The sequence below is a fragment of the Gymnoscopelus microlampas genome (genome assembly GCF_963454915.1).
Source record: "Gymnoscopelus microlampas genome assembly, chromosome: 20".
Taxonomy (NCBI): domain Eukaryota; kingdom Metazoa; phylum Chordata; class Actinopteri; order Myctophiformes; family Myctophidae; genus Gymnoscopelus; species Gymnoscopelus microlampas.
This window is the reverse complement of record NC_139957.1, coordinates 21,836,454-21,854,719: the sequence shown is the minus strand read 5'-3', so window position 1 is coordinate 21,854,719 and position 18,266 is coordinate 21,836,454. Positions and strand designations below refer to the sequence as shown.

Genomic DNA, 18,266 nt, shown 5'->3' with positions numbered 1-18,266 from the left:
AGACAGGGTGAAGAAGGATGGAACTAGGGGAACCGGAATCGGTTCCATTATATTTGGAACCGTTTTATAACACTGTCAGAGCTGGTATTTGGACTTTGTTAAAGTCGACGAAGTCAACCCTTTAAGACCTGGAGAAGCTTCTGTCATTTTTAGATTTGACCTAAAAGGCATTATTTTATACTTTGGCTATTCAAAAATAGCAGATATACAAGCTCATAGCGCGGCACCAAGTGCCGCGCTATGAGCTTGTAGATCTGCTATTTTTTTTTTATCGCTATTTTTTTGCAAATCTTGAGATTTGAGTTACAAAAGCGAACATTTGTAACTCAAATCTTTGCTTCTGGGGGATTCAACGTTTTTTTGAAAAAACTTATGTCGCCATAATATCAGTGGTTATTTTTTCCATGTCAAAGACCCCCAAAATGACATGTATTTGGCCACGGACCCCCATCTAAAAATATATGTTCCAGGGACCACCGGAAGCATAGATTTGAGTTAAAATGTTTCGCTTTAAAACAATATATATTAAAAGATTTGCACACATTTTCACGATTTTTCAAAAATAGCAGATCTACGAGCTCATATCTGCTATTTTTGAATAGCCAATAGTGTAAAATAATGCTTTTTAGCTCAAATCAAGAAGTGACACAAGATGCGTCTCCAAGTTAAATTGGAATCCTTAAAATCTTAAAGGATCCCAACCCTGAGAGAGAGAGAGTTGCCGGGGCCGTCCGGCAACTCTATGAGATATGAGAGCGATGATAGCATGAGAGCAAAGAATAGTACTGTAAAAGACACAGGCAGGCATACGGAGAGAGACAGTGAGACTAGAGAGAACTGGGGGAGGAGGGCTTGAAGAATGAGCAGGGACGAAAAAGAGAAAGATTGAGATGGAGAGACAGAACGAGAGTGAGACAGTTGGCATGAGAGAAAAACAAAGCAGAAAGAGAGAGACCTATAAAGGCGAGACCGATAAGAAGTGAGAGGCTTGTTGGCCTCTGAGCTCTTAATGCCTGCCGCTCCATACGTGGCCTATAAATCCTTTTACCAGTCGTGCTTGTTTGCAGATTTACTGCCTTGCGTGTTTACCTTCGAGTCAGGGATTGTTAGTCCCTGGTATGTGGCACTGTACTGTTACCCCCCTCCTGCCGCCACCACCCCACCCCCAGGAGGTGAGGTTTCAGGAGACCAAAGTGCTCTCATTATTATTATTCTTTGCAATACATTCAAATAACAAGCTGAAGCTTCTTACGGAAATGTGAATGTGTGTGCATTCTGAAATAGTCTTCAAATGGTCTTTGTATTTAGGTATGTCAGCCCAACTGTGCCCATTCCATAGACTGGATAACAAGGTTATTTTAAATGGCCTTATTATTCAGTATATGCCTTTAAATGATGCTTCAAATGTGTTCGTTATATATGCGAGTGTGCAAGCAAAACTGGGATCTGGGACGACTGCAACACATTGGTACCACGAATTTCACACGCCAGGTTCGTCTGGGCTCCCGTTCAGGAAAACAGAACAGTCTGGCAGTGTGTCTGTTTTCATCCACATTTTGTTTTGTTCGTGAATGTGCCTCGAATTGCATGTCTCTTGTCTGTCTACAGTCTGTCTAGTAAGTGAAGAACATTTCACCTTCTACCCCTCTATCTCTTTCCACCTCTCCTCCTTCTGATGTGTGTGTCTGTGTGTGTGGGGGGATGATCTGGCAGGAAGTAAATTGTGGTCTTGTCGGTCTTTGATGATAAAGTGTGTAAGCTCTCATATCTCCTGTCATCTGGGTGATAGCCGGAGGTGCACAAACCACACATGCACGTGCTCACCTCGCACACGCACACACAGAGATGTTTAAAAACAGAAGTCCACCGCATGAAAACTGTCTAAATGATTTACCTTTCTTTCTCTCTGTTTTCTCCTTTCCCTCGTTCTGAACCTCCTCCACCCCCTCCCTCTTCTACCGCTCACTCTCTCCCTCCTTTCCCGTCTTCCTCTGCTGACTCACAGGTGGCGTCCTCCTGTCAGAACCAAACACTCCCCCTGAGACACCGCTGACAGCGCGGGATGGAAGGAGAGAGAGAGGGAACGAGGAGAAGCGAGAGCCAGTGAAAGAAACGAGAGAGAGAGACGTGCACGCGCCAAAACACGCACAGAGCAAGCCAATAAGCCATCTGTGTCTGAGCCCTCTGCTAACTGGCAGCTGTGTCCGAGTCAGCGAAAGATCTTGTTCATCCAGGACATAAGAAGTGAAGGAGGGAGAGGGACAGACAGACAGCAGGAGAGGAGGAGAAAGAGGAGGGGGGATTCTTCCGACGTCTTGATGCCCAGCAGGGCGAGCTCAAGCTGGGGAGATGTTGAGGCCTCGCTGGGCTAAAATTAGGCCCTTGGGGCTTCTTCCTCTTCTACTGCTGCCGCTGTGGCGGGATGGATGATAGCCACGCCTCCCCTTCCCTCTGCTGTCATCCAAACCCCAGCCACCTTCCCACCCCCTCCGTCCTCTCCACGGCTGTCATTAGCAGCTAACGAGCTGCTGCTAAGAAGGAAGTAGAGAGAGAGAGAGGGGTGCCCCTGCAGAGAGAGGAGGGTCACCGCAGCTGTTGCCAGGAGGCCCACGGACTTCAAGAGAAGCTCTCTCTCTCAACTGATCCCTCAGCCAGGGAATGGAACCTACGAGAGTTCTGTTGAATGGATATCTTTGGTATAGGACAATAGGCAATTTGGATTTTTACTTTTGCCATTTATGTAACCTGGAAATAAATTGGATGTTGGAAGTCGGATGTTCGGCTATAAAGTGTTTTCCCCAACAGAGGCAGTGGTAAGACAAAATACCCAAGTTCAGTATATTGTGTTGGAATTTATCTTCTTGGACTTGTTTTTGGTAACTTAGTCCTATGACCGGCGTGGCGTCCTAGCGTGGGGACATCGGTCAGTCATGGCAGCAGCGTATCGCGTGGTGGTGAGCAGCATCAGCTGCTACAACAGTGTCGTCGTGGACCGCCGTGCCCACGCGCACGCCGTGCACTACTGCTCTGGGCCATGTGGGGTGCTCTCCCATGGGCTGGACTGCACCGTGGCACACCGGGGCACGTGCTCTGAGCTTCTTGTCGCCCCGGACTTGCCACTCGCTGACCCGAGTCGCGATCATGCACACTCCCGTAACGTTGTGGTCAACTGTGCTGCCATTCACCAGATCCCCAGTCATGGTAAAAGTGGTCTTTCCGTGGATACTAGCTCTAACGGAGGCGTTTCTCTGGAAAGGGCAGGCAGCAGTGGGAATGTTTCTGTAGGGGAGGACAGCCCCCCATGGCGGGGGAAGAAGGGCCCCAGTGGTGGGGGGTCCAATGGGAACCTGAGTGCCTCCAGTAGTCTGAAGGACATCACCGGAGAGGCCATCAACCTGGCCAGCGGCAAGCTCAAAGAGTTCTCTTTTGACAAGCTCCGCCTCTCTTCCTCCAGCCATGTGGCCTTCAGGAAGGGTCGCAAAGTCCGGCCCGACTCGTTCAGCCGGCGTTCTACAGACTTGGACATAATCTATGGCCATTTCAGCTCCAGCGTCACTGCCAACGGCACGGCTAACGGCACGGCCATCTCTAACGATGAGAATCTGCCGCCTTTCAACCTCGCCAAAGGACCAGGATCTGAGGAGACGAAAGCAAAAAGCAACACGGCAGAACTGGCAGAGCTGGTCAGCAGCCTCCACTCCATACAGCAAGGGCCCATCACCAAAATTGGAGGCGGGTCGACGGGCAGCCTGTCAAGCATCGGCAGTGGGTCGTTGGACCAGGGCCTGAACACAGTGGCCTCGCTGTACCTCAGCACCCTCGGAGAGGAGAACCTGATCGCCCGTCTGCTGGAGAAGACACGGGCGGAGGGCGGCATTGTGGGAGCGGGTGGAGAGGACATCCGCGCCTGCCTGGACATCCTGCTGAAGTGCTCGGAGGACCTAAAGAAATGCACAGACATCATCAAGCAGTGTATTCGACGCAAGTCTCCCGGGGGTGGCGGAGGGCCGGAGGATGGAGGCGCCAGCCCTGAGACAGTGTACCGGGCTGTCATGTCCAGACTCAGCTCCTATCTTAAGAGACTCCCACTGGAGCTGGAGGGAATTGGGGGACTTGGAGGCAGTGGGCAGGGTGGCCAGGGTGCGCCTGGCAGCGGGCACAATGAACTGGCAGAGCTGGTCAGCAGCCTCCACTCCATACAGCAGGGGCCCTACTCTCCGATATTTGGCAACGAACAGCCGCCACGCTATGAGGATGTGGTACAGTCCCCTCCCATCCCCAAGACCCCTTCTTCAGCTCCTACTCCTTCCTTATCTTCCTCTCTTTCTTCTTCTTCTCCTTCTTCTTCTATGAAAATAGAGTCCAGCCATATTAAACCAGTCCAGAGTTCTCCGTTGAGGGCAGCCCCGCTCACAAACGGGATTCAGCACACACACACTCTCTCCAGCGTGCAACACTCCACTCCTCCCTTGCTCACATACTCTGCGTCCACCATGTCAGCATCTCCAACGCACTCCGCCTCACCCCTTCGCACTTCCCCGACCCCGCCGTATGCACACACTCCCCCACCCTCCCCTATGGAGGCTCTGTACATTGAGGAGGAAGCAGACATCGGTAAGGGTCCAGAGCACACCTCTGCTAGAGGCATGGCAGACCGCCACACCACCACATACCCTGTTAACAGGAACCAATACACACAGCAGTCTCAACTGCACACACGCCAGACCCCTTCAGGTACCCTGCCGTCCAATGTGGGCTACAGCCCCTCATGGGCCCCCTCCTCCCCAGTCACTGTCTTGTCCTCCAAAGCTGCCCCGCACAAGGATGACGACATTGACAAGCTGCTGATGGACTTAGAGAACCTGTCCCAGAGCATGAGCCACAGCAGGGACTCTGAGCCCCCTCTCCCTGCCAAGACAAGGAAGAGAGAGGGGGCCCTGGGCATTGGCACCTCCAGGCAGCCCCAGCCGTCTCCCAAAACCCAGTTCCAGAAACCTGCCAGCCACGTCACTATGAATGGCCCCGCCTCCAGGGCCCCCCTAGGGCCCATGTCCACAACTGCCCAGGGGGAGGGCGTGGAGCCTGGGGCAGGAGAGGAGGAAGACGGGGCTCTGCTGCTCAGGATCCTCGAGAGCATCGAGAGTTTCGCCCAGGAGCTGGTGGACTCCGGGGCGGGGAGCACGGGGAGCTCCGAGAGGAGCAGCGGCAAGGAGAGGGAGGTGATGAGGCTCCTGCAGGATACGCTGGCCACCGCCGCTGCCCCGCAGAGTCCACACGACACTGCAGTTCCCACCGTGCCGTTCCTGCAGACAACCCCAGCTCCAGATGCACCAGCAACTCCTACTGTACAAACAAAACCAACAAAATCGCCCACACTGTCACCTGTGCCTGTGTTCACTCTTACTCCGTCAGAAGCTGCTTGTCCCGTTGTCACACCTGAAGCTAAACTTCAGCCAACACCTGCTGCTGTCCCCAAACCTGCCCCTGCACCTAAACCCATACTTGAGATTGAAACAGAGGCTACGCCCAGAGTTGAAGACGCCTCTACAGCTGAAGCAACTACAATATCTGCCTCTGTAACATCAGCGGCTGCAGTGTCTTCCCCTGCAGTCGCTGCCCCTGTAAAATCAGCGCCTGCAGTGTCTGCCCCTGTACCATCTGCCTCTGCCAGTCTGCCTGCCTCCATCCATCCAGTTGCTCCAACAACTCTGGCGACCTCCGAGGCCCCAGGTAGATCTGTCACAATTATTACATAATCGCCTGATCGCAATTATTTGAGATAATCGCAATTATTTCCATTCATCTGTTGAAAAATAGCTAAAACAGTCCATCTACATGTACAAGCTCTCAAAGCGATGCCTCACGGCACGGTGTGACCTTATAGATCTGCTATTTAGGCTATTTATTTTTCGTGAAAGTATAAAGTTATTAAATGCACGGCCTGTTTTGGCCCTAGTACGTTATTTATTTTGATTATTATTGGTACCGTTCATTCAGTCAGTCATTCCTTTTGTATATTTAAGTTATTTTCATATCTGCCCTGTGCAATTTTTGCTTTGCAAAGCCTAAAAGGCAAACAGAAATGCCATTTTGATTCATATGTTCCAATATTCAATGCACAAAACCCACAATAAAATTGTTAATCGCAATTATTTGTATGGTAGTTAACCAAAATGTCATGTTCCTGACAGCCCTAGGGCCCTCGTCCATGCTGGCCACAGTCCACACCAGAGATGCTGCTGACGACAACCACGTTGCCGCGGGAGACGGCGGTTCCACCCTCCTCATCCAGCAAACTCCTGAGGTGATCAGGGTGAGTGACAGACAGACCTGTCCAACTAGATCAGGTTGAATGATGTGTTTACATGCACTTGACATATCGTTGCTGTCGGGCAGAAACCTTATTCTAACTTTTTGTGTTTTTGAGTGGTGCCAACCACTCCTATATCTGACTTGTGTCCGTCCGTATGTATGTATGTCCAATAAACAAACATTGATGACAACATCAATACGGGGCTCATCAAAGGCACCACTCTCTTCACACAGGGTGTGATTTTTTCCCCTGTAAATGAACGCCCTACTTGATCACACTACAGTGTCACGCGAAAGTAGCAAAAGTAGCAGATCCACAACGCGCCGCGTTACGAGCTTGTAGATCTGCTGCTTTTGCTGTTTTTGGATTTGAATCCTGAAAAGTAACGGTTTTGGACATGTGAGGTTTCCACCCGCCAGAGACGATATCCACAAAGGATGTAGGATCGTCACAAATTCCGTTGGGAGTTCACGCATGTCGCAGCAGACAACAATAATCCTGACCAGCTCATATCCTGATGAGAAGCCTGAATGTGACAGGAGTGACAGCTGTGTACACCTCATACTGTTTGCTGTCGGACAAACGGAGGCACAGCCAGACTGACACAGTGCCAAGCAAGTTAGTCAGACAGAAAAAAAAAAAGGCTAAAATAAACTGACTGACCCTTTCCAGTAGACAGAATCTATGTATATATTTTTTACCAACAGACACTGACCAGTTTCATGGTTTGACAGATAATCGCAGGGCAAGGACCAGGGACGTGCACAGATAGACTCTAGGTGGTGCTAGAGCACCTGCCCTTTGCCCTCTTGACCAGAAGTGCCCTTTTGAAAAAAGAAAAGAAAGTTTTTTTTTTCTCCAGTTTCTTCAACAGGGGGTCCGGGACCCCTAGGGGGTCCTCAGAGTTACTACAGGGGGTCTGCCAAATCTTTATGTGGTATGATTTTTCTTTTTACCATAACCACTCGAAACCTAGCATCCCTTTTCTGAAGAGAAATTTAGCCAAAAATAGCAGATCTACAAGCTCACAACGCCTCGCGAGGCGTTGTGGGCTTGTAGATCGGCTATTTTTGGCAAAGAGGTATAGGTGTAGAGGGGAAAAAGAGCAGACCAGGTAAACAAAAAAAAGTATAATTTACTTGAGCACCTGCCCCTCAAAATGTCTGTGCACGCCACTGGTCAGACAGGAAAAAAAAGGCTAAAACAAACTGACTGACCCTTTCCAGTAGACAGAATCTATGTATATATTTTTTACCAACAGACACGGACCAGTTTCATGGTTTGACAGATAATCGCAGGGCGAGGACATATCACTGTGTTGTCGCTCTACTCCTGTGTTGATGTAGCCTGGTAAACCAATCCCGGTCGTGTGAATTCACATTATCATTTGTCTTCAGGTCTGCAGAACACACATGATGACGTGAATTCACTCGACCGGGATGGTTTACCAGGCGAGTGGCGATGAGGTTGTAATTGTATTTGATGGTCCGTGATGAATTGTAGTAATTAACTGTGATAAACACGCTGATACAATCTCTGTATTACGATAAAAGATTAGCAGGCAATTCATTGTGTTAGGGGTGGCTCTGTTGACTTTTCCTGGTAACGCCCGCGTTTAGTGTTTTGCTTGTGTGTCTGTGTATCTGCATACGGGGCATTTTTGTGTGTGTGTGTGTGTGTGTGTGTGTGTGTGTGTGTGTGTGTTTGGCTCTCCTTTACTCCTGAGGGAATATTTAGACTTCAGAGGTAATTTAGGGTTGTGCTAAAGAGAGAGAGGACGAGGGAATTGGAGTGTATGTGTGTGTGTGTGTGTGTGCATGCGTGTGGGCGTGCGTGCTTCTGTGTGGGAGTGAGTACACAGGAGGGTTTGCACGCGTACCGTGCACACGTGGCACCAGCACTGCAGTGAATGAAGTCAAGAGGGCAACCCAGACACTTGTCTCTAATGTGGGTGCTCAACAGCGCATTATGGCTTTAACTAATGATGATGAGATACATACACACGCACGCACGTGCACACGCACGCACGTACACACATACTCACACACTCAAAAAGAAAAACACAATTAAATGGAGATTGTAATCACTTCTCTCTGCCCTTGTGCTCAACTTTCTCTCTCTGCTTCTCTTGCTTATTTGCTTTTTTCTTCCATCCTCCATCCTTCAACTCCCTCTGTGTGTGTGTGTGTGTGTGTGGTATGAATGTTTGTGTTCATGTGTGCCAGTGTATGAGAACTGTGTGTGTTTATTTACTGGGCTGTGTGTAACCTTACGCCCTGCTGATATGCAGGGCACCTATTTATGAGGTTACCATGGTACCGACCACATTCAGAACGGAACAGCCAGCACCCTAACACAACTCATTCCTCCTCCATCTCTCTCTCTTCTCTTGCTCTCTCGCTCTCTCGCTCGCTCTCTCTAGCTCTCTCCATCTACCTCTAGCTTTCTCCTGTCCCTCTTCTGCCATTATTCTCCTCTCTCGCTCTCGCTTGCTCGCTCTCTGTTGTCCTGTCTCTCTCCCTCTCCCTCTTTCACCTTTGCCCCCCCCTCTCTCTCTCTCTCTCTCTCTCTCTCTCTCTCTCTCTCTCTCTCTCTCTCTCTCTCTCCCCCCCCTTGTCTTTATCTCTGTTACTCTCCCTGTCTCCCTCTCTTCCTCCCTCCTTCTCGATCAAGGAGTCGGTCTCTGTGGCACTCTAAGTGGCCCCCTACGTCGCTGGTCTGTGATTGGGCGTCCGTGTTATTTTGGGAGCTCCGCTTGTGTGTTGTTGCCATGTGGCGGGCAGAGCGGGGGCGGGGGGGGGGTGGGGGGGAGGGGTTTTTTGTTGGTACTGTTGGCACATAGGGTGCCACCAACCACCACGCCCCTCCCTGGTCAGAGCTAGGTGTGAGGGGGAACCTAAACCTAACCCCCCCGCGCCCCCATACTACGGAATCTCGCTAACAGACTCACTGTCGCCACAGTGTAAATGGACCTGTGTGTATGTGTGTGTGTGTGTGTGTGTGTGTGTGTGTGTGTGTGTGTGTGTGTGTGTGTGTGTGTGTGTGTGTGTGTGTGTGTGTGTGTGTGTGTGTGTGTGTGTGTGTGTGTGTGTGTGTGTGTGTGTGTGTGTGTGTGTGTGTGTGTGTGTGTGTGTATCTGTGCGTGTGGTACTGTGAGCATGCATGTGCAGTGTTCATAAGTGTGTGTTTGTGTTGTAAATGCCAGTGCATGTGTGTGCGAGGCGAGCATGCATGTGTAGTGTTCATGTGTGTGGGAGCATGTCTTATAAATGCGTGTGTGTGTGTGTGTGTGTGTGTGTGTGTGTGTGTATGTGTGCGGACGTGCGCGTGCATGTTGGCTGGAAGCTGACCCAGTGCTACTGTGGGTCACATCTGAGTTTGGGAATAGCTCTCTGACACCCAACACCAGCTCTGGCACTCTGGGAATTATGCTAATATTCCCTAGCGCCAACCCCACCCCCCGCCTCAATAGCACATTAAACTGCCAATCAGATTGTAAACAAGACAAGTTTCCTCTCTCGCACGGGGGCACGCACACACACACACACACACACACACACACACACACACACACACACACACACACACACACACACACACACACACACACACACACACACACACACGCGTCCCTGCATTTTCATATAAATACATTATATATGCATTTACATATGATTGTATACACACATTAGAGGAGTGTGCTATGTGCTTGCATGCATGTGTGTTCCACAAGTGCTTTTAGGCTGTCTGAGAAGCTGTGGCCTTGGTCTGCAGAATCTGGTCTATACTAAACAATATGTGAATGCTTGTGTGGTTTTCGTGTGTGATTTTTACACATTTGAGTACTGTACATGCGTGCGTGCGTGCACGCCTGCTCCTGCTGCTGACAGAGTAATACAGGGCTTTCTGCACCTGTCAGAGTGCACCCATTAATCTCCATGGAGACAGAGGAAGCCAGCTGATTATAAATCAAAGGCCAGGCCAAACCAGTCAAACTCCGAGACAGCGACCCCATCAGTACCAGAGAGCACAGCCAAGAATATCTGCATCCAGAAGAAGCTTCAATCAATGGTGTTTGTGGCCTTTAGATCAATGACAGATGTGTTTTTCTCTGACATCCTCCCGTCTTAACATTTATCTGGTCTCTTCCTTTCTCCCTCACTCCCTCACACACTCTCTCTCTCTCTCTCTCTCTCTCGCTCGCTCTCACTTTTTTGGGAAATGTAAGGAGAGATATGTGAGCGCATATTTCTGTCTATATTTGACCTGTGTACTGTATGTGTGTTTGTGTATCAGTGGAGGGGGGGGGGGGGGTGTCACAACTGCGAACGGTGACATGATTTGCAGATGTAGTCACACACACACGCCTCTCTGTGGCTAGCACTGCCATCCTGACGGCTTAATTCAACCCAATAACGGGTTTGAATGTTTGTAACAACTTTGTACATATATGTTAGTATAGTAAAGACAAGTCTTTTTTTTCTTCTTCCTATAAGCCATGTTTTGTGTTGATACAAAATCTAAATCCTAGTCATGGCTTTTTAATATTGTAATTAAACACAAATTCACAGTTGACAGACATTTTTTGTAGAAGACATGCATATAAGGACGAACGTCTGTTTTCTCCGCACGGATAACCTTGAACCACATACGCTCTAGCTTCCCTATTGTGTGGGCATGTAATATCAACAATAAGCTAACATTCAACAAGAATAGGTGAACACACTCTGTGCCAGAAGGAGCGAGTGCATTTTCCGGCAGCGGAAGCTGCCGCGGAACTGCCGGTGGAGGAGCGGCAGCTGGGGTTATGGTTAGGTTTAGGTACAGTTTTACTGAGGTTAGGTTTAGGTACAGTTTTACTGAGGTTAGGCTTAGGTATAGTTTTACTGAGGTTAGGGTTAGGTTTAGGTACAGTTTTACTGAGGTTAGGTTTAGAGGTTAGGTATAGTTTTACTGAGGTTAGATTTAGAGGTTAGGTATAGTTTTACTGAGGTTAGGTTTAGAGGTTAGGTATAGTTTTACTGAGGTTAGGGTTAGGTTTAGGCATAGTTTCACTGAGGTTAGGGTTAGGTTTAGGTATAGTTTTACTGAGGTTAGGGTTAGGTTTAGGCATAGTTTCACTGAGGTTAGGGTTAGGTTTAGGCATAGTTTTACTGAGGTTAGGTTTAGGTTTAGGCATAGTTTTACTGAGGTTAGGGTTAGGTTTAGGCATAGTTTTACTGAGGTTAGGGTTAGGTTTAGGCATAGTTTTACTGAGGTTAGGTTTAGAGGTTAGGTATAGTTTTACTGAGGTTAGGTTTAGAGGTTAGGTATGGTTTTACTGAGGTTAGGTTTAGGTATAGTTTTACTGAGGTTAGGTTTAGAGGTTAGGTATGGTTTTACTGAGGTTAGGTTTAGAGGTTAGGTATGGTTTTACTGAGGTTAGGTTTAGGTATAGTTTTACTGAGGTTAGGTTTAGAGGTTAGGTATGGTTTTACTGAGGTTAGGTTTAGAGGTTAGGTATAGTTTTACTGAGGTTAGGTTTAGAGGTTAGGTATAGTTTTACTGAGGTTAGGTTTAGAGGTTAGGTATAGTTTTACTGAGGTTAGGTTTAGAGGTTAGGTATGGTTTTACTGAGGTTAGGTTTAGGTATAGTTTTACTGAGGTTAGGTTTAGAGGTTAGGTATGGTTTTACTGAGGTTAGGTTTAGAGGTTAGGTATAGTTTTACTGAGGTTAGGTTTAGAGGTTAGGTATGGTTTTACTGAGGTTAGGTTTAGAGGTTAGGTATAGTTTTACTGAGGTTAGGGTTAGGTTTAGGCCACTCCGCCGCTGCTGCCCCGCCTCCCGGCACCTGCCGCTCCGCCGCCGGCATCCTGCCGCTCTCCCGTCGGCAACCCACTGCTCCTTTTACTTCTACTCCACTACATCTCGGAGGCAAATATTGTACTTTTACTCCACTACAATTATTTGAAAACTTCAGTTACTAGTTACTTTGCAGATATATATTACATTATAAAACATACATTAACCACTTTATTATATATTTTTTTTCTATAATTTTTATCCCACGATTTTGTAACCCACATTTTTTCACCCAGTGCCAATTGCCTATGTAATCCTGGGCACTACCTACCCTCTGCCAGCCTAGGGAGAGCCCAAGCTGAAGCTCATGCCTCCTTCAATGCATGAGGAGCAAGCAGGCCGCTTCTTATCACCCGACAGGGGGGAGTTTCCCTGGTTGGACATAGCGCGTGGAAGGAACACGTTATTCCAACCAGTTCCCTTCTCCTCCATCAGGCGCCCCGGCTGACCAGGGGGAGGCAGTATAGTGACCAGGATTACTACATGTTTTTGTGAGGGTATTAACTACCCTAGGAGACACGGGGAGAACATGCAAACTCCACACAGAGTAGGCCCTTTCACCAACATTAACCACTTTATCTACACTTGATCTACAAGCTCACAACGGGTTGCATCGCGACGCGTTGGTGGGTTTGTAGATCTGCTATTTAAAAACATTTTAGTACTGACATTTTTTACTAGGCAAAAGAATGTAAAACAACACGGTTACATTTATAATACTTTTGTCTAAAAGGTCCGGCCAAAAAAGTCCTGGCGGACTTGTTTCCGTTGGGGTACTTTTACTTTTGATACTTTAAGTACATTTTGATACCAATACTTTCGTACTTTTACTCAAGTACATTTTTAATTCCGGACTTTTACTTGTACAGAGTACATCTACATTGCAGTATTGATACTTTTACTTAAGTAAAACATTTGAGTACTTTTTTCACCACTGGCTACAAGCTCTGTGAGCTTGTAGATCGGCTATTTCATGTAGAAGGAAAAAAGGATGGGATGCTGGTCAATGAAGCATATAAGGTTTAAGTAGTCCATCCTCAGGATGTCTCTGTACACTTTACTATCTAAAATAAAGTTTCAGCTTCACCTAGTTGATTGCTGCTTAGGTGGTCATATTAATAATAATAAACTTTATTGGTATAGCACCTTTTATAACATGAAATGGAGCTCAAAGTGCTTTACAGAGCAAGAATACAATTACAGAAAAAGTACAACTAATTTAACAATAAAGCAAATAAAGAAAAGCAAAAGCATAAAACAACATTAAAATAATAGCAAAAGGCAATGAATCAGGCAAATCAGTGAGGACATGAATAACAACACAGAGATTTAAAAATCAACCAAAAGATCAACTAAAAGCAAGAGTGAAGAAATAGGTATTGAGCTGTGCTTTAAAGCTATCCACAGTAGTCCACAGTTGAATATAATATATATATATTTTTTAGCCAACATCTCTAACTCAAATCTTTGCTTCTGGGGTCTTCTAAATCCTAACAGTTTTTTGAACAAACCTTTGTTGCTATAATATCAGTCATTCTCAAACTTTCTCATGTCAAGGACCCCCAAAATGATTGTGTATTTGGCCGCGGACCACCATCTCAAAATGTTTAGTTCCACTTTAGAAAATAAATATTCAAAGATTTGCACAAATCCTCATGATTTTTCAAAAATAGCAGATATACAAGCTATGAGCTTTTTATATCTTGCTATTTTTGAACAGCCAAAGTTTAAAATAATGAGTGGTTAAAATCTAAAATGAGATATGCTTTCCCCGTTCTTAATGGGTTGAACAACCAGCAGCCTCTTGGCCCAACACCTGGGAAAGTGCTACTTTATCTTCTTCACCGTAGGGGACATGAAGTCTTTTGGACTGGAAGGATGAATGAGGGACTGTGTGACACAGCGGGGGAAGACAGGAGGGTGTCTCTATGTTGTCGACTCGGAGAGGAGAAGAGGAATTCATGGGGACTTAATTGCAGAAGAGTAATGGACGGTGTGAGGAAGTCAAAATAAGAGTCTTAGTGTTCTCGGCTGGACTTTGTAGACTTGTTGACTCTGGGCCGGTGTGGAATGACTTCATTCTCTGGCTGCTTCCACAGGAAATGAGGTCGCAGCAGGAACCACAGCCAAGCAGGGCGCCTCTGCTCCCCACATGTGTATGTGTATGTGCGCGAGCACACACACACACACACACACACAAACATAACAATGGAGTCCCAATCAGGACTATGTATGAGGGAGGATTTTCCAATATAGCTGATAGAATTCAAGGTTAGCCCACACAATAGAATTGTGCACGCACGCGCACACGCACACACATCTCATCGACCTCAGAGGAATTTGCCAGAGAGAATAGACATACACATGTGAACACACATTCACGCAGGTATGTACGTGTACAGCCTTTAAGGGAGTGACATCATGATACACCACTCCCAGTGCAGGCTGGGATGTTGTCCAGCAGAGGTTTCCCAGTGCATCGTTAGTCTCTCTCTCTCTCTCGCTCTCTCCCGTTTGTATAACTATACTTGTGAGCAGTGGTGGGAAAAGTACTCAAATTCTTTACTGAAGTAAAAGTACCAATACTGCAATATAGAAATACTCTGTTACAAGTAAAAGTCCAGAATTCAAAATTGACTTGAGTAAAAGTACAAAAGTATTGGCATGAAAATGTACTTAAAGTACCAAAAGTACTAAAATGTTTGAAAATAGCAGATCTACAAGCTCACAACGCGTCACGATGCGACGCGTTGTGAGCTTGTAGATCGGCTATTTTCAAATAGCTCATGTATAAAATGGGGATAAAGTGGTTAATGTATGTTTCATAATATCATCTAACTATATAAATGGCGACCGACTTCCGCACCCTCGGTGCGGACACCCCACAGCTCTGTTATCGACTAAACAACGCACCGCCAGACCACATGTCGCCAACTGACTCGCCACGGCGGCCGCGCTGAATTTACGCGTCGCGTAGGGGACATCTCATTGCTCACTACACCTTTTCCACCGCGCAACATAATTAATTCTACTCACCAAATGTCGGACAAAACGGAAGGGAAGGCAGCTTCGTACCGTTTACCGTGCGCACGACCTAATCACCACAACAGCAGGCAGCCGGTGCGGGGGTTTTTTCCTTTTTTTCCAAAACATTTTTTTGGTCACCATTTTCTCCAGGAACCATTTCTGGTGTAACGCCACCGGCAGCATGCGCTGGGTTGCCAGGTTTGCACAGCCAGCGCCAGAAAGAAGCAACCACCTACATCAAACAAACAACACCCATCCCAAGGGCCCCGCCCTCTTCTACGGGGGTCCCCACGCGCCCCTACACTTACAGGGGGTCCGGCCACCAGCGGGCTGACCGCGGACCCCCTGCATAACTATTACATTCTCTCCCTACATGCCTCACTTACACCTCGCTGAAACTCGCGCCCGCCGCGCTTACAACACGCTCACCTGGCAACACCAACACCCCTCCCTCCACCCCCTCTTCCTCACCACCACGCCACTGCATACAGTCGGCACAACGTCCCTTCTCCACACACACACACAGCACACACACTCACACACACACACACATGCTTCTACGCCGCCAACGCTCACCAACACGTCGCCAACGCGCAACAACAGTTCTGCATTGCTGCGTCTCTTCTCCACCACCACGCTCCATTCAGGTCAGGGTCCCCCAATATACACGCGGCCACGCTGGGCCCCGTGCGCGGCTGGGGTTGAGGGGGGCGTAGCCCCCCGAAACTCTAGTAATTTATATTTGAAAAGTAACTAGTAACTAAAGTTTTCAAATAATTGTAGTGGAGTAAAAGTACAATATTTGCCTCTGAGATGTAGTGTAATAGAAGTAAAAGTGGAATTTGGAAATACTCAAGTAAAGTACAAATACCTCGAAATTGTACTTAAGTACAGTACTTAAGTAAATTTACTTAGTTACTTTCCACCACTGCTTGCTTGTGAGGGTATCAACATTTTAGGACGGCGAGTTTATGAATGCCATTTTGTTTTTATTGCCATTTTTGGTACTCTAGCCCTAAAGCCCAAAGCGTTGTTCTGCAATGCATTGTGAGCTTGTAGAGTGTATATTTTCAGTGTGTGGCACCAGCACATAACTAAGCATAAATCAGGCATAACTCTATCCCTAAGCCCTAAACCTAACCTCTAAAGGCCTAATCCCAACCTCAATCTTTTCCTAATTGTAAGCCTACCTTTGAAACTCCTTTTAAACCACGAAACAACCATTTCTCTTATGAAGACCAGGAACATTGTCCTCACAATGTCTTATTTCTCAAATTCTACTATACTTGTATGGACATTTGGTCTTCGCTAGCATAGTAATACAAGTAAACACACAGACAGACACACACACACACACACACACACACACACACACACACACATATGAGTTATACACATGAATGATACGCCCATTTTCCCCACAAGTCTCCTCATTTCTGCGTAGACCAGTCCACGGGCCTCCTTTTGTTGTCACCGTGGAAACCACCAAAACATGTTTACAGATGTAGGCGGGATCTCTTCCAGCCCTATGATACCAATTAGCTGTCTCCTGCAGAGCACCGTGGCACCTGGGGAGGTCAGGGGGGCGGCGAATGTCCAGCGAATGGTTTTTAGATTAATACTTGAGCCCCGTGTGTGTGTGTATATCTTCGCTGTCCAGAGGGAAACCTTGTATGTCCAAAAGTGTCACTTTTCAGGAAATGGTAAAAAAAAAAGAACCTGTCTTCCACTGGATCCAATGTACTGTAATATTATTTAGTCAGAAGCTCTTGTTAATACGTTTCATAAAAGACACCGTCACTTTATCACACACACGTTGTGAGGTACATCGGCTATTTTTGCTACTTTCGTGTGGCACCGTAGTTAGTATGATGAAGTAGGGCATTAATTAACAAAGAAAATATGGAGATACAATGTCTTACCCAACATCAACGACATGTGTGTGTGTGTGTGTATGCATGCATGCATGCATGCATGCATGCATGCATGCGTGGTTGTGCGCGTGTATTTGTTTGTGGGGTGGGTGAGTGCCACTGCCTTTTTGTGTCACATGCGCGTCTCCATGTGCGTGAGCCCATGTTGTCTTGTCCCCGCTTGGACTGTACACGTTTGCCAGTGTTCCGGAACACCCATGACTCAGGAGAAGCTTGGGTGTCATGCAGGAACACCCCCATCCCCCACCTTCTATACTCCACCTAGATCCAACTCCCAGCTCTTCTCCCCAGCCCCACCCGAGCTGGCAAAGGCTTTGGGTGGTTTATCCCATAGTGATTCAGCGCTAAGACGTTCTTTGTCCCCTGGACTTGCTAGTGAGCGAAGACGATCTTACTGCCAGGAGAGCTGAGCCTGATTTATACGTAGTTGGTGCGCTGGTGTCACGCAACGCGTTGTGACATTATGGATCGGCTTATTTCGGTGCGACCCAAGTATAAATCAGCCTTTAGTGTCTTGAGTGAGACTTCTAGTTAATTTGTAACACTTGTTTTCATGGCACTCTGTTTATTTGCTTACCTTGTTGTGGTTGACTAGGGTTCATGCTGCTTACTCCGCTGCTTGAACCGCAGGGTTCATGCTGTTTTTTTACTCTTGCACTTTGTAAGCAGGGTTACCAGATCTGCTTATAATAATTTCCCCGCAAGATTTTATTTGAAAATATGCGACGCGTTGTGAGCTTGTAGATCGGCTATTTTCAAATGGCTGATGTATATGTTAAAGTGCACATGTGGCCCATAGTGGCTTCTTTTGGGCTTCTTTTGGGCTGTTTTCTCTAGACCTGGTTGCTTGTTTCTCTCACAAAATCTGGCAACACCGTTTGTAAGTTGCTCTGGATAAGGGCACCTGCTACATGCCATCATTGGAAATTGTTTTGTAGATTGGCCCCCCAGACCAAGATGAGACCGAACAGACCGATGAGACCTCACCCATGGGGAGACCTTCAACACAAAGTACTCTGACACTTTACAAAGACGATGCTACCCTCTAGCGTTTCCTCGGCTGCAATGCAGACATTCAGTATCTAGACAGAGAGACAGACAGACAGTCACAACTCCAACTGTAGGCTGTTCTGTTGTGATGAGGATCTGT

The 18,266-nt window shown here is 47.2% G+C and overlaps 1 protein-coding gene across 3 annotated transcripts in view; it reads left to right on the top strand.

Moving 5' to 3' along the window:
• ppp2r3a (protein phosphatase 2, regulatory subunit B'', alpha) overlaps positions 1 to 18,266 on the top strand; it is a 101,052-nt gene that overhangs the window by 45,656 nt on the left and 37,130 nt on the right. For 2 of the 3 annotated variants that reach the window (XM_084044200.1, XM_084044201.1), the window contains exons 3-4: positions 2,006 to 5,730; positions 6,192 to 6,313. In XM_084044200.1, coding sequence (XP_083900326.1) covers positions 2,931 to 5,730; positions 6,192 to 6,313 — 2,922 coding nt within the window. In that variant the 5' untranslated portion in view covers positions 2,006 to 2,930. The remainder of the gene's footprint in view (positions 1 to 2,005; positions 5,731 to 6,191; positions 6,314 to 18,266) is intronic. The other variant, XM_084044202.1, reaches the window with a different exon arrangement.